Below are 16,680 nucleotides of genomic sequence, written 5' to 3'. Positions count from 1 at the left end.
TGCGCATCGGTGGTGGAACTCTCACAGGTGGAGTGCGGGAGCAGGCAGCCGCAGTATCTGCTGAGCGCACAACCTCGGCGGGTTGTAGGTTAACAGGTGCAGTGTTAACCTTCTCAGCATGATACTCCTGCATGAATGCCGCAAGCTGAGACTGCATAGTCTGCAGCATGGACCACTTAGGGTCTACCGTGGTTGGAGCAACAACAGACGGAGCAGAAGCCTGTTGTGGAACCACTCTACCTCTCTTGGGAGGTGTGCAGTCATCAGATGACTGCAGCGAGTCCGAACTGACCCAGTGGCTACACCTGGGCCGTTGGACTCGCTCGGAAGGGACCTTACGTTTGAGCGGTCGTGAGACCTTGGTCCATCGTTTCCTCCTGGAAACTTCTTCCACAGACGAGGAATGTAAGGGCTCATTCGTCTGTTTGTGGATGGGACGATCTTGAACAGATACGTCCGCAACCACTGAGGATACATCCGTGCGCCGATCAAGGCCTGCCGAACCCTTTGGTCCTTCGACATTGCTTCTCCCCTGGGCTTGGGAGCTTGCAAGAGGTCCCGGACTGGGAGGACGACTGGCACGCACAGATGTACCCTCATGCGCAACACTGACACTGACACTTTTCACATCACTAGCACTGATAACACTTCCCACTGCACTTTTCGCTTTCAGCTCTCTGACATCTGCCAAGAGCTGATTACGGTCATTAGCCAATGACTCCACTCTGTCACCGAGAGCCTGAATGGCACGCAACATATCCGCCATGGATGGCTGAGCACTAGTAGCAGGTTCGGGAGTCACCACCACAGGGGAAGGAAAAGGTTGAGGGGCATGGGGAGAGGAAAAATCCACAGAGCGAGAAGAACTCCTCCTGATTCTCTCCTTCTCTAACCTACGTGCATTTTTAAGGAATTCGTTAAAATCGAATTCCGAAAGCCCAGCGCATTCCCCACATCGATCTTCCAATTGACAGGATTTACCCCTACAATTGGAACAAACGGTGTGAGGATCTATAGAGGCCTTCGGAAGACGCCTAGCACAAGTCCTAACACTACACTGCCTGTATTTAGGGACTTGAGACTGGTCAGACATCTTGAATTTAGAAGTAGTCAAGGGGGAATTCCAAAATCTAGCAAAGTTCGTTAACAATTAATCCAAATTAATTCCAAAAGCTTGCTAAGCTAATGATAAAGCTTCCTGAATAGCGAAGGCTAAACTCTAGAGTAAATACATCACCAAATCGTGAACAACAACTCCAGAATCAACAGCGTATCCAAGTAGGTCTTGCCGGCGGCACGACAGAGGAAAAATTGAGTTCTTGTTGACAAGAAGTACTTGAGTACCTACTCACAGATGGCGCTGTTGTGTACACCCCCACCTGGATAGCGATCGCTGGCGTATCCCGACCGTAGATTTCTGTCGGGCAACGGAGTTGACAGCTACATGATCATCGGGTAAGATTAATATTGAAAAATAGCAATATAATAAATAACTATAATATCAATAATAACAAAAATAATATTGATAATAATTCTAATAATAAATGGAGTAATAATGATAACCATTTATTGTATTGTACAGTTAAGTATATTTCTTACAAAATATTTTTTAAATTTTCTAATTCTGTAGTTTACCAGTTAGTTCAATATACAAACTGTAAAGTACTACACAATTGAATACTAACCAAAACGTCCATCACAAATTTGTTAAGGAACACAATGCGTGCACATCCAAAAGTGAGGGTGATGCTGGTGTCAACTCGTTTCATATCCAAGTACTGGAGACCTTCCGTCGCCTTCCCATAAACTGACACCTCGGCATCCCATGCTTCTGCTCCCACAACTTCAACAATCTGCGCAACAAAAAGGAAAAATGTGTCCAACTATCATTCACAATATTTACAAGGATCGATTGTCAAGCAAAGATAAGCTTGGGAAAGCAGACATAAATCATGTATATCCTCTGCAAACTAGTAGGTTATGATCCTGAATCTGATGATATTAAGTTTTAAGAATTATGAAGACATCCAATATACTTACCTTAATTGGCTTTACATTCCTAATAAGGCTCCTACATACCACCTACATTGCATACTTTTACTAGATATCTAGAAATTCAAAAGCATTACCCTTTTGAGGATAGTACTGTACCATAAAAATAAACAGACTAAGACTAAAAATTGTTTTCGGCTGGCAGCTCAAAAGGTAAATGGACTGAACTAGCATTATGTATAATAAAATATCTCTTACAAAAAAAATTACAATAAGCTGAAAAGGCATGATGATTAAAAATTCTGTGCATCTTAGAATGACATACGAAGGCTCGAGCTATTAGACAAAAATTATAGGGAGTAGCAGTGATTACTGTGCAACTATCTCTTGAATTCCAATGCACTTGTACTGAATGGATTCTACCAATTATAGTAATAAAGTCTTATTTCTGTGATAATTTGTCATTTGAAATTAGATTAACAAGACACCTCCAATGTCACTTTTCAAGAATATCGTAGGGCTAGCCCAATGGTAGGTAAGTAGTACTCAAGGGGAGATCAAACAGAGCCAAGATGCAACTCGGCAATGGGCAGGGGGCTTTGCACTAGGGAGTAAATATTATAAGAGGTTGGACAGCCAGAAACATTTATTCGCGAGGTAAAAATCATGAGAGGGGTAAGTTACATCATTCATAAGTAAGAAAAGATCAAAGGATGATAACAAAAAGGGAGTAAACAACATATATGAGGTCAAAGGTTTGCTAAAATGAACCCTTAGTACCATCTACAGATTACCATGAGAGGTATACTGTAAGTGATATTCTCCTACAGATACTACTGAAGAGTCAACTTCCCTTAGGTTGTTATTTGCTTGACATTTAGGCTATCCTTCATTAAGGATTTATTGAAGGCTTTTCTCTAAGACTCTTCTGGCTTTCACTTTAATGGTGAGATCATTACAATTATTCAAGATTTAGAAAATTTCAGGAACACATTTATGAAATCACTGATTATTTCAATTCCATATAGGAAATGCCCCTATTGTAAGGCTGCTTTATCAGTTTACTTGATAATGATACTTTGAACATTGGGGCTTAAAGTCTTTTCAAAAGCATGCAAACTTGAAAATTTTGCATATCCTGTGTGGAGATTACTAATCAGTTGGGTCATTCCTTTGTAGTACAGGTACTAAATTTCTTATAAAAAAAACTTTATACAGTATCTATTTCCTGAATAATTCAACCTGCTATTTAGAAGACTGATTTGTAAAAGTTTTAATGCTATTTCAAACATGATGCTTTCCCTGCACTGATGGAGTTTAATTTAGGAAGAAATTCTCATCTTCATACAGAATAATAATGGAACAATAACAACACATTTAGCTTTTACAAGACTATGAGGACTGCTGACTTGAATCTCCCATTTTGGGATCCTGTTACAGTACTATTAATCCAATCATCTACATGCAGCCAGACTCAAAGGTGCGCCAGCCAAAGGGTTTAAATTAAACGAACCCATCACTACTAGAACAGTCAGGGCTGTCAATCTGTTGAGATCAGACCCAGTATTAGAGGCTTGTCATATCACAATCTCTTAGTCATGTGCATTACTCAAATCATCGAAGGTGTAAAGCGACTTACTGTAGTTTTCCAACCCCTATGACATGAGCAAAAGAAAGTCACAATGGAATATATGTTCATATAAAAAATAAAAGATTGTTTGCTATGAAAAATTAAAAATCAAGCAGGATTGGTGAAGTTTATATAAGCAAAGTGGTATATAACTGGAACCATGAGGGATAAGAATAAGAAGTGAAAAGGATATGACATTTGTACACAGGAGGTACAGTGAAACCCCTTCATTCATGAATAAACTTCTGGACAAATTTTCTTTATTTGTAATAACCTTTCAGTACTGACCAAATGCAACATTAATTGATATTACTATAAACACAGTTGCAAAATCTTATCAGTTAGTTTTCTTCTTTAAAATAATAACATACAGTACTTTAGTTTCACAAGGACATTTAACACAATTTGCATGAAGTAATAGGTGTATTAAATGTGCAAAAGTGTTACAGAAAACATACTGCAAAAAGCATAGAGTAACGTGAAAATCAGAATCTTAATCAAATCATTCGTCTATACTTACCTAATATTCATATTGCTTCTCTCATGAGACTTGTTCAATGTCAACCCTAGAAACAAGAAATTTCCCGTTTTCTTTCCTAACAATATCACTGCCCCTACATTGGATTATTGAGATTAAAGTTTTTGAATCTCTTTTGGCAAAATGTCTTAATAGGTTTGCTGAAGGAAAAAATCTGTTACCTAGTTTGCAATTTGGTTTCCGTATAGGCCTTGGAGCATGTGATGCCCTTCTTACAATCTCCAATGCTATACAGACATCCCTTGATTGTGGTAAGAAAGTTTGTATGATTGGCCTTAATTTTAGTGGTCTTTAACCGTGTTAATTGTGTAGCCCTTGTTTTCAAACTCAAACAGTCGGGAGTGAGTGGATCGTTTCTTAGCATCATTATTGAATTTTTTTTAAGTAATAGATCGCAAAGAGTTGTTGATGGCCACGATTGTGAGTATAGGAATGTGATATCCGGTGTTCCACAGGGTAATGTTCTTGGCCCATTACTTTTCAAACTATATACACATGACATGTGGTTTGGTCTAGAAAACAAGCTTATTGCATATACAGATGATGCTACTATCTTTGTATCAATTCCATCTCCTGAATGTAGATCTGGAGTGGCTGAATCCCTTAATAAGAGATCTAGCTAAAATTAGTGCATGGTGCAAATTACGGGGTATGAAGTTGAATCGTAACAAAACTCAAAGTATGTTTGTAAGTAGGTCAAGAACAGTGGCTCCTCAACATCTGGATCTCAGCATTGATAATGTTTCTTTAACTTGTATAACTCACTTTAAAATTTTAGGTGTGATGCTAGACAGCAAATTTACTTTTGAGAAACACATTAGGTCTGTGTCTTCTTCAATTGCACAAAAAATTGGCTCATTGAGAAAGACTTACAAGATTTTTGGTGATCAATCTATTCTGAAGAAGTGTTTTGGTTGATTCTTTCATTCTACCTTGTATCAAGTATTGTTCTCCTGTGGTCTTCAGCTGCTGATTCTCAACTTAATTTGTTGGACAGGAACTTACGGTCTATTAAATTTCTTATTCCTGATCTAGATTTTAATCTCTAGCACCGTCGTTCAATTAGTTCATTATGCATGTTGCATAAAATCTTTAATAATACTGACCATCCTTTACATTCAGATCTTCCCAGACAGTTCCATCCTGTTCGTAATCCTAGTATGAAGTTAATTCTAATAGTCAGTCCTTCTCCATCATGAAGCTCAATACTACACAGTACTCTACATGTTTTATTCCAGCTCTAACCGAGTTGTAGAATGATCTTCCTAATCGGGTAGTTGAATCAGTAAAGCTTCAAAAGTTCAAACTTGCAGCAAATATCTTTATGTTGAACAAGCCGACATACGTAAATCCTTTTATAGTTTATATATGAAATATCTGTTTTAATGCTGTTAATGTTTTTTAAACTATTTCATTTTAATTGTTCACAACTTCTTATATCATTTATTTCCTTATTTCCTTTCCTCACTGGGCTATTTTTCCCTGTTGGAGCCCTTGGGCTTATAGCCTCTTTTTTTTCAAACTAAGGTTGTAGCTTAGCTAGTAATAATAATAATAATAATAATAATAACAATAATAATAATAACATATGGAGGTGTTGGCAATTCTGTACTTGATTGTGGAAAAGCCATATTATTACCACAGTATTATAATCATTACTAGCTAAGCTACAACCTATCTGGAAAGTCAATATGCTACATGCCCAAGGGCTCCAACAAGGAAACTAACCCAATGAGGAAAAGAAATAAGGAAATAAGTGAACTATATGAGAATTAATGAATAAAGAATAAAAAAAATATCTTAAAGATCAGATACAACATTAATATAGATCTGTCATATATAAACTATGAAGAGACATACAATGATTATAAAATATCTTAAGATCAGTAATAATGTTAAAAACAGATTCCAACAGAAATTAATATCATGAACACTAACCTTCAGGTCCTTCATATGATGTGAATCTAATTCTCTGAGCTTTTGTCACTAAACTCTTGATAAGAAAGGATATAGAAGTCTTAGGGAGAGGACAGTTTGAAATCTGAATGCCACAAAGCAGATTAGGGACCTTTACCCTATTTCTTTAAGTTTTGTGTAGACAAAATTTGCGGCTTTCATGGGGCATAGAAATCTATTCGATAATGTATCACCCACTTCCTTCTCCAAAAAGGGAATGTGGAGAAATTGAGGCAAAAATTTCATCTTAGAATAATTTCATGTTCTGATAGTGTGTAGCAGGAAAAATAATTTAATCAACACCAAAACTCTCATTATGGAGAGAGGGTGAATTTCTGATGAGTTTACTTGAGGCTGAAGCTAAAAAAAACAGTTTTAGCCAAGAAATCTTTAAGAGATCCTCCAAAGGTTCAAAACCAGAGCTCATTATCATTATTATTGTCGTTATGATTATTATCACTATTATCAATAATATCAAAATTATCATAACAATAGTAGTAATACATACATACATATACCAAGGCCTTTCCCCCAATTTTGGGGGGTAGCCGATATCAAACAAATGAAACAAAAAAGGGGACCTCTCCTCTCTACATTCCTCCAAGCCTGACAAGGGACTCAACCGAGTTCGGCTGGTACTGCTAGGGTGCCACAGCCCACCCTCCCCCGTTATCCATCACATATGAAGCTTCATAAAGCTAAATCCCATACTGCTGCTACCTCCGCGCTCAACCAAGGCACCGGAGGAAGCAGCAGGGCCTACTGGAACTGCGTCACAATCGCTCGCCATTCGTTCCTATTTCTAGCGCGCTCTCTTACCTCTCTCATATCTATCCTCCTATCACCCAGAGCTTCCTTCACTCCATCCATCCACCCAAACCTTGGCCTTCCTCTTGTACTTCTCCCATCAACTCTTGCATTCATCACCTTCTTTAGCAGACAGCCATTTTCCATTCTCTCAACATGGCCAAACCACCTCAACACATTCATATCCACTCTAGCTGCTAACTCATTTCTTACACCCGTCCTCACCCCCCACTACTTCGTTCCTAACCCTATCTACTCGAGATACACCAGCCATACTCCTTAGACAATTCATCTCAAACACATTCAATTTCTGTCTCTCCGTCACTTTCATTCCCCACAACTCCGATCCATACATCACAGTTGGTACAATCACTTTCTCATACAGAACTCTCTTTACATTCATGCCCAACCCTCTATTGTTTACTACTCCCTTAATTGCCCCCAACACTTTCCAACCTTCATTCACTCTCTGACGTACATCTGCTTCCACTCCACCATTTTCTGCAACAATAGACCCCAAGTACTTAAACAGATCCACCTCCTCAAGTAACTCTCCATTCAACATGACATTCAACCTAGCACCACCTTCCCTTCTCATATGTCTCATAACTTTACTCTTACCCACATTAACTCTCAACTTCCTTCTTTCACACACCCTTCCAAATTCTGTCACTAATCGGCCAAGCTTCTCTTCTGCGTCCGCAACCAGTACAGTATCATCCGCAAACAACAACTGATTTACCTCCCATTCATGGTCATTCCATTCTACCAGTTTCAATCCTCATCCCAGCATTCACCTCTCTCACCACTCCAGCAACATACAAGTTAAACAATCATGGCGACATCACACATCCCTGTCTCAGCCGCTCTCTCACCGGAAACCAATCGCTCACTTCATTTCCTATCCTAACACATGCTTTACTACCTTTGTTGAAACTTTTCACTGCTTGCAACAACCTTCCACCAACTCCATATGACCTCATCACATTCCACATTGCTTCCCTATCAACTCTATCAGATCCAAAAACGCAACATACACCTCCTTACCTTTTGCTGAATATTTCTCGCATATCTGCCTAACTGTAAACATCTGATTCATACAACCCCTAATTCTTCTAAAACCACCCTGTACTTCTAAGACTGCATTCTCTGTTTTATCCTTAATCCTATTAATCAGTACTCTACCATACACTTTTCCAACTAAACTCAACAAACTAATACCCCATGAATTACAACACTCATGCACATCTCCCTTACCCTTAGATAGTGGTACAATACACGCACAAATCCAATCTACTGGTACCATTGACAACACAAAACACATATTAAACAATCTCACCAACCATTCAAGTACAGTCACACCCCCTTCCTTCAACATCTCAGCTCTCACACCATCCATACCAGATGCTTTTCCTACTCTCGTTTCATCTGATGCTCTCCTCACTTCCTCTCTTGTAATCTCTCATTCTCATCTCCCATCACCAGCACCTTAACACCTGCAACAGCAATTATATCTGCCTCCCTATTATCATCAACATTCAGTAAACTTTCAAAATATTCCGCCCACCTTTTCCTTGCCTCCTCTCCTTTCAACAACCTTCCATTTCCATCTTTCACTGTCTCTTCAATTCTTGAACCAGTCTTCCTTACTCTCTTCACTTCTTTCCAAAGTAGTAGTAATAATAATAATAATTTTAATATTACATTACAAGATTACTATACTAGATTCTCAATAAGATAAGATCTGAACACATCAGCAATAATACCTAACGAAGATAAATCTGATATTATATGTTTGAGAACAGCATTAACCCCAAAATCTATAATCCTGTGATAAATGATTCTTTTTTTAAAAATTATTGGAAAAAATTGATACCATCCCACATTTTTCTTGTTACTGCAAAATTCCTTGACATTCACTAATCAAAATACACATTCATTTGTCTTTAATACAAATTCTTGGTAGACTATCTATTGGAATCTAAAAGAGACAATTGTTGCTGCACCGTTCTGGCCTCTCATTGCCTGTGAGCTTGCACACATACCATTTAGGAGTGTTATTTCCTGTTTTTTTTTTTTTTTCAAAAACATTTTGCTCTTTATCAGGGCTCTAAAGCATAAAGCCAATGATGATGGCAGTGCATCAAAGAAAAGAAAAGCCATCGACAAGGAAATGAAGTTAAATAACTCCCAAAATCCTAAAAACACAAACTGGGATGCAGGCAGAACTAATGCGGAATAACAGTTAATGCAGTGACGAATGAACTGAAAGCCAGGGAGATATGGCTTACCCACACACAAGTATTGCCATACATCACCATATAACCTTAATACTCCACTAAAGGGTCAGGGCTCAAGGAAAGAAAACAGGATATTTCTTAGCTTTAAGGTAGACAGATATTCAACCAGCTTCAAGAGTGAAGCAAAATATACATCAGGGGAGGCTCATGGAAATAAAATAACTTTAATTAAAGTTGTAAGACACCAATCTTTCTGCAGTAATGATAAAACAATGTGCAAGTTTTTACCAGTGAGTAATTTAAAGTGCTTCACAAAATCATAAATAAATAACAATCCAACTGAAGCATATATTCTTAGGTTGTTTATTACATCTTTAATAATAATATTTTGCATTTCCTCCAATCAAGAACTAGATGGCTATCCTCCTTAAGAAACCTGGACTACTTTTCATGTGTTAATCAACAAAATTAAAATATTATTAATTCACCCTCTCAGGATTTAGTATCCAAATGATCCCTACTGTGGTGATTATTTAATTTTTTTTCTTTTATTTATTTCCCTTTTGCATTCTTTGGGGGTATTTCCATTGATTTAACTTTTTGTTTCTGAGTAGTATCTTACTGGTCTTGTGCTAATGTTTATTTCCGCCAAATTTTTTACCTTCTTTTTAAATTAAGTTAATCTTTTGTAAATTACTCTTGAATTTTCTTTTGAGCATCCTACTTGGCTTACTAATTGATGATTTCAATTTATACATTCATTACACAGTCGACTAGACAATAATTTATTCTTCATTCAGAACTTAATCATGTAAATTTCTTAAATTTTGATCAAAAGAATTTAGGAAGAGTAAGGTTGGTATAACATTATGGTACTTTGTTTAACCGTTAATTGCAACTATGTACAGTATATCAGTACTTTACCTTGATTTAATTGACCAACAAGACCACAAGCTATGAACAAAGATCTATTTTATAAGTTATATTCAAGGTAGAAGGCTGGGACTATAATGGAAGTGAAGATGTGTTCATTGATTAGGTAAAATATTAAAGTTTGATCATAGTCTTTTTAATCATTGAATAACTAATTCAATCATATATAAACTTAAAAATTAATTTTGGTCATTGGAGTAAACAGTAATAATATAAATAATGATTATTATTATTTTTTTTTTCAAAAATTTAAATGTACTATTCGTGGATGTTGTACAATTGCACAGTTTTGGCAGGTTGGCTGCAAGCATACCTTGTTCATGCTTTATGATAATTTTCTTTTTCCCTTCTACAATAATCCTTTGCTGCTTCTTAGCCTCTTTTTAATCATCTTAGGAGCCACAGTCACGAAACTATATTGTAATTTCTTTATGATGAACAATAGCAGTCATAATTTTACAAAGAAAAGTTACAAAAATACTTGGAAGAGTTAGGCTCTGAAAAAGGGAGGTGCAAGCTAATGTGAAACACAATTGGGTAATAATCCCGTAAACATTGAGTGAATGACATATAAAAACTGTGTGACTAATTTCTGCACATCATGTACTGGTCTTGTTAGTACCTGTCCACTAAAACTGCCATTACGGGTACTTTTTTGTTTGCAGACCAATTCAATGCTTGTACTGTAGTTCCATTAGAATTTCTACGCTCTTATTCAAAGTAACTTGTAACCTGAAGAACTACAGTACAACATTATTACTGAAATTTCAACATATCTCAAAAATTAGCAATTAATGGGCACTACAGTGACTACAAGACTGTATTACGTTTTACCTAAGACTCAAATCATACATGGCTTTGCCATGAAAACAAACTTGTTGCTCATACAGAAGATACTACTCTATCTCTCTTTACATTGCTCCCATCAAGGTGTGAACTTGTATTTGATAAATTAAGAGATCTATTTGAAGTTAGTGCATGATGCAAATTATAAGGGATGAAACTAAACCCTAATAAATATCAGAGCATGATTATTAGTAGGTATAGGACATTAGATCTCACATCAAATCCTTTTTTTTTTTTTTCATCTATATATCTACATGCAGCTCATTTAAAATGTTATTTTCCTTAGTAAAATAAATTTTTGAATATACTTACCCGGTGATCATATAGCTGCATCCCTGCTGCCCGACAGAAAAAGTCTACGGGAGGAATACGCCAGCGATCGCTATACAGGTGGGGGTGTATATCAACAGCGCCATCTGTCAAGTAGGTACTCAAGTACTCGATGTCAACAACGAACCAATTTTCTCCTCTGTCCCACTGGTTCTCTATTGGGGAGGAAGGGTGGGTCCTTTAATTTATGATCATCGGGTAAGTATATTCAAAAATTTATTTTACTAAGGAAAATAACATTTTTCAATATCAAACTTACCCGATGATCATATAGCTGATTCACACCCAGGGGGGTGGGTAGAGACCAGCATAACAAGTTGACATTATGAGCTAAGTATTCCGTATTTTATTTTAGCAGTTATTCAAAATAACAAGCATAAAATAAATAAGTACCTGGTAAGAAGGACGACTTGAACAATTACTCTGCCTTTTTAAGTACGTCTTCCTTACTGAGCCTCGCGATCCTCATAGGATACTGAGCGACTCCTAGGAGCTGAAGTATGAAGGGTTGCAACCCATACTAAAGGTCCTCATCAAAACCTTTAATCTAGGCGCTTCTCAAGAAATGATTTTGACCACCCGCCAAATCAAGTAGGATGCGAAAGGCTTCTTAGCCTTCCGGACAACCCAAAAATATTTCAAGAGAAAGATTAAAAAGGTTCTGGAATTAGGGAATTGTAGTGGTGGAGCCCCCACCACTACTGCACTCGTTGCTACGAATGGTCCCAGAGTGTAGCAGTTCTCGTAAAGAGACTGGACATTCTTAAGATAAAAGACGCGAACACTGATTTGCTTTTCCAATAGGTTGCGTCGAATATATTTTGCAGAGATCTATTTTGTTTAAAGGCCACGGAAGTTGTGACAGCTCTAACTTCGTGTGTCCTTACCTTCAGCCAAGCTTGGTCTTCCTCATTCAGAAGGGAATGAGCTTCTCGTATTAACAGTCTGATAAAAATAGGATAAAGAATTCTCTGACATAGGCAAAGATGAATTCTTAACTGAACACCATAAAGCTTCAGACGGGCCTCGTAAAGGTTTAAAATAGAACTTAAGAGCTCTTACAGGACATAATACTCTTTTTAGTTCATTTCCAACCATACGATAAGTTTGGAATATCGAACGATATTGGTCAAGGCCGAGAAGGCAGCTCGTGTTTGGCTAGAAAACCAAGATGAAGAACATGTAGCCGTTTCGGATGAGAATCCGATGTTCTTGCTGAAGGCATGAATCTCACTGACTCTTTTAGCTGTGGTTAAGCATATCAGGAAAAGAGTCTTAAAGGTGAGATCTTTCAGGGAGGCTGATTGAAGTGGTTCGAACCTGTCTAACATAAGGAATCTTAGAACCACGTCTAAATTCCAACCAGGTGTAACCAAACGACGCTCCTTCGTGGTCTCAAAAGACTTAAGGAGGTCCTGTAGATCTTTATTGTTGGAAAGATCTAAGCCTCTGTGACAGAAGACTGATGCCAACATGCTTCTGTAACCCTTGAGTGGGAGCTGAAAGAGATCGCTCTTTCCTCAGATATAAGAGGAAGTCAGCTATTTGAGTTACAGAGGTACTGGTCGAGGATACGGATACTGACTTGCACCAGTTTCGAAAGATTTCCCACTTCGATTGGTAGACTCTAAGGGTGGATGTTCTCCTTGCTCTAGCAATCGCTCTGGTTGCCTCCTTCGAAAAACCTCTAGTTCTCGAGAGTCTTTCGATACTCTGAAGGCAGTGAGACGAAGAGCGTGGAGGCCTTGGAGTACCTTCTTTACGCGTGGCAGACGTAGCAGGTCCACCCTTAGGGGAAGAGTTCTGGGAACGTCTACTAGCCATCGAAGTACCTCGGTAAGTTATTCTCTCGCGGGCCAGAGGGGAGCAATTAGCGTCCACTTGTCCCTTCGTGAGAGGCGAACTTCTGCAGTACCTTGTTGACAATCTAGAACGGAGGGAATGCATATAGATCTAGATGAGACCAATCAAGTAGAAAGGCATCTAAAAGAACTACTGCTGGGTCCGGGATTGGTGAGCAAAGTATTGAGAGCTTCTTGGACATCGAGGTTGCGAAGAGATCTATGGTTGGCTGGCCCCATGAGACCCAAAGTCTCTTGCATACATCCTAGTGGAGGGTCCAATATGTTGGAGTTATTGTCCCTTCCTACTGAGACCATCTGCTAAGACATTCAAGTTGCCTTGGAAGAAACTTGTTACTAGTGAAAAGTCTAGACCTGTTGAACAGGAGAGGAGGTCACTTGCGAACTCGTACCATGTCAGAGAGTAGGTCCCTCCTTGCTAGGAGATGTACATCAAAGCAGGGAGTTGACCGTGTTCACCTCCACTACTTTGCCTTGAAGGAGAGACCTGAAGCTTTTCCAGGTCAGACGTACTGCCAGAAGCTTCTTGCAGTTGAAATGCATTGTCCTTTGACTCGAGTTCCATAATCCCGAGCATTCCCTACCGCCTAAGGTCGCACCCCAGCCTACGTCCGATGCGTCTGAGAAGAGAACGTGGTTGGAAGTCTGAACAGTCAGGGGAAAACCCTATCAAAGGTTGATAAAGTCCTTTCATCCAGTCAGACCAGACTTATCTTCCGGAAACCGGGATCTAGACCGCTTCTAGCGTCTTGTCCTTTTCCAGTGAAGAGCTAGATGAAACCGAAGAGGACGGAGGTGTAGTCTTCCAAGTGACACCAATTGAACCACGGATGACAGTGTCTTAACCAGACTCATCCACAGCCTGACAGGGCCGCGTTCCTTCTTCAGCATCTTCTGGATGGATAGCAGGGCTGGGGGTTGATCGTCTTGTTCAGCCATGTCCTCATCAGAGGGTTCCTCATCCGAAACTGATGAGGAAACGGCAACAGAGTGGGCAACGTCTGACTCGCTGAATCCGGTCGCACTGGTGGATGCGTGACGGAGCCGGACACAAGATCATGGTACTGCTGCACAGTCTGTGAACTGTCAACCATGGGGAAGCGAGGAAGTACAGCGACAACCCGAAACTGTCTAGACTGTCTGGGTTGTGCGGACAACCCCTATCGGGTTGCTGAGGTTGCCGCACTGCGTCACAACAAGTCACCTCTGCTGGTTGTTGAACGTCTTCCTAGTGACACACTGAACGTCCACAACCACCTCCGAGAGTCGCTTAACGTTAACGTGCGACTGGCAACCCACACTGGGTCGCACCGGAGGAGGAATCATCTCAACTGGCGGACGTGAGTAGGAAATCTCAGCGTCAACAGGGCGTACAACCAACCGGTAGGAAGGTTGTTGGCAAGAAGGTTCTTCTCCGTAAAAAATCCTCTATCAAGGACTAAGCTTGGACTGCATGTCTTGCAACAAAGCCCAAGGTCTAAGGGAGCAGGTGTGGCAACAGACGGGGTAGCGACTGAAGCGGAACCATTTACCCTCCCTGGAAGCATGTTAGGCTTTAATTAAAGTCCATAGGAGGCTAAGCAGCTTAAGGCTCCTCTCCAAATGACAGAGTCCTCAAGGGAATATCAGAAGGAGGGAGAACAGCACTTTCTCATCTACAGGAACCATGTCCGAGAAAAGCTAGGTTATCTCAGTGAGGGTTTCACTGGTGCATAAGCAGCAGACCAGAAGGCAACGTAATGAAACTGCTTGACAGTCTGTGAACTGTCAAAAACTGAACTGTCAACCACAACAGGAGCGTGAGGACATACAGCACTGGTGTATTAGTAGCAGACCAGAAGGCAACGTCATGTAACTGTTTGACAGTCTGTGAGTTGGCAACAACCAAAGTTGTGTGGGGAAGCCTCAACTCCTGACTGACTAGTTTGCTGCGGGCGAGTGGCGGTAACCACAGTGTGTTGCGGAGGCTGACACACCGTGTCAAAACACGGCAGCTTGTGGTAGCTCACGCACGGCAACGGAGTGCTCCGTGTGTCTGTGGGAGTCATCATACGTCTGGCAGGGTTGAATGTGCATGGGTGGAGGAGCTCTCACAACAAGAGTGTGGGAGCAGGCAGCCATGCCGGGCGCACAACCGTGGTAGGCTGTAGGCCCACGGGTGCATCGTCAACCTTCTCCGCAGCAGAGTTGCCAAATTAGCGATTTTGTGCTAATTCATTGCCTTTTTTACAGTATTCTATTTTAGCTACTTTCTTTAGAGAAATTCCATATGACTTTAGCTACTTTCTAGCTACTTTTGCAAGCCTATCTAGCGACATTTGAAAATTTGAGTTGGCAACCCTGCTCCGCAGTCGGAGTGTGGGAGCTGGCAACAACAAAAGCGGAGTGCTGGTGCGTGGGAGGGACTGCCGTGGGTTGCGGATCATGCCGCATTGCGGCAAAACACGGCAGCTTGACAGCACCTTCCCACTGCTGATGCGGTAGCTCACGCATGTCAACGGAGGGTGCAGCATGAACATGCGTCTGGCAGGGTCGACTGCGCATCGGTGGTGGAGCTCTCACAGGTGGAGTGTGGGAGCAGGCAGCCGCAGTATCTGCTGAGCGCACAACCGTGGCAGGTTGTAGGTTAACAGGTGCAGTGTCAACCTTCTCAGCACGATACTCCTGCATGAAGGAAGCAAGCTGAGACTGCATATCTGCAGCATAGACCACAAGGGTCTATAAAAGACGGCAATAAACGGAGCTACTGTCCGTTGTGACTGAGGGTCTAAAACAGCTGGTGCGGCAACAGACGGAGTTACTGCCTGTTGCGGAACCACCTTGCCTCTCTCGGAAGGTGTGCAGTCGTCGGATGACTGCAGCGAGTCCGAACTGACCCAGTGGCTACACCTAGGCCGTTGGACTTGCGCGGAAGGGACCGACTTGCATTTTAAAAAGCAGCAAGATTGGTCCATGGTTTCTGCGAGAAACCTCTTCCGCAGACGAGGAATAAATGGGCTCTCTCGTCTTTGTGTGGGTGGGTTGATCACGTCGGCAACGTGTGTAGATACACCCGAAACCACGGAGGGAAACGTCTGTTCGTCGATCAAGGCCTGTGGAACCCATAAGTCCTTCGACATTACTTCTCCCCTGACTTGGGAGCTTGTAAGAGGTATCGGACTAGGTGAACAACTGGCACGAACAGACGAACCCTCGAACGCAACACTGTAACACTTTGCGCATATCACTTTATCACTTTTGATTTTCTGTTTGCACTTATTTCACTGAAATCGAAACTTTAACTGATTTCCACCTGAAACACGCAATCCTATCCTTCATTAAAAGGTAGTAATTGCGAAAACAGTTTACAATGCAACAGAAAAACATAATTAAAGATAAAGAATTCAGTGGCTGGAAAAGAGACTAAACACTAGATCAAATAAACTACGTTTAAAATCTCTCACCGCATAAAGCCTGGGAACAAGAATAAAACTCTAGAAACGTTTTACCTTCTTCCCCTACAGCGACAAGGGAGAAGAGTAAAAAACGAGAACAACGTTACCCGCT

General features: G+C 40.4%; 1 protein-coding gene across 1 annotated transcript in view; it reads right to left on the bottom strand.

Moving 5' to 3' along the window:
• Positions 1 to 16,680, bottom strand: part of Vps13 (vacuolar protein sorting 13C) — a 469,226-nt gene that overhangs the window by 259,284 nt on the left and 193,262 nt on the right. Inside the window, exon 24 of the mRNA XM_068346310.1 lies at positions 1,686 to 1,853. Within this exon, the coding sequence (XP_068202411.1) occupies positions 1,686 to 1,853 (168 nt within the window). The remainder of the gene's footprint in view (positions 1 to 1,685; positions 1,854 to 16,680) is intronic.

The sequence above is a fragment of the Palaemon carinicauda genome, chromosome 22 (assembly GCF_036898095.1).
Source record: "Palaemon carinicauda isolate YSFRI2023 chromosome 22, ASM3689809v2, whole genome shotgun sequence".
NCBI classification, from domain to species: domain Eukaryota; kingdom Metazoa; phylum Arthropoda; class Malacostraca; order Decapoda; family Palaemonidae; genus Palaemon; species Palaemon carinicauda.
This window is presented reverse-complemented; position numbering and strand designations above follow the sequence as displayed.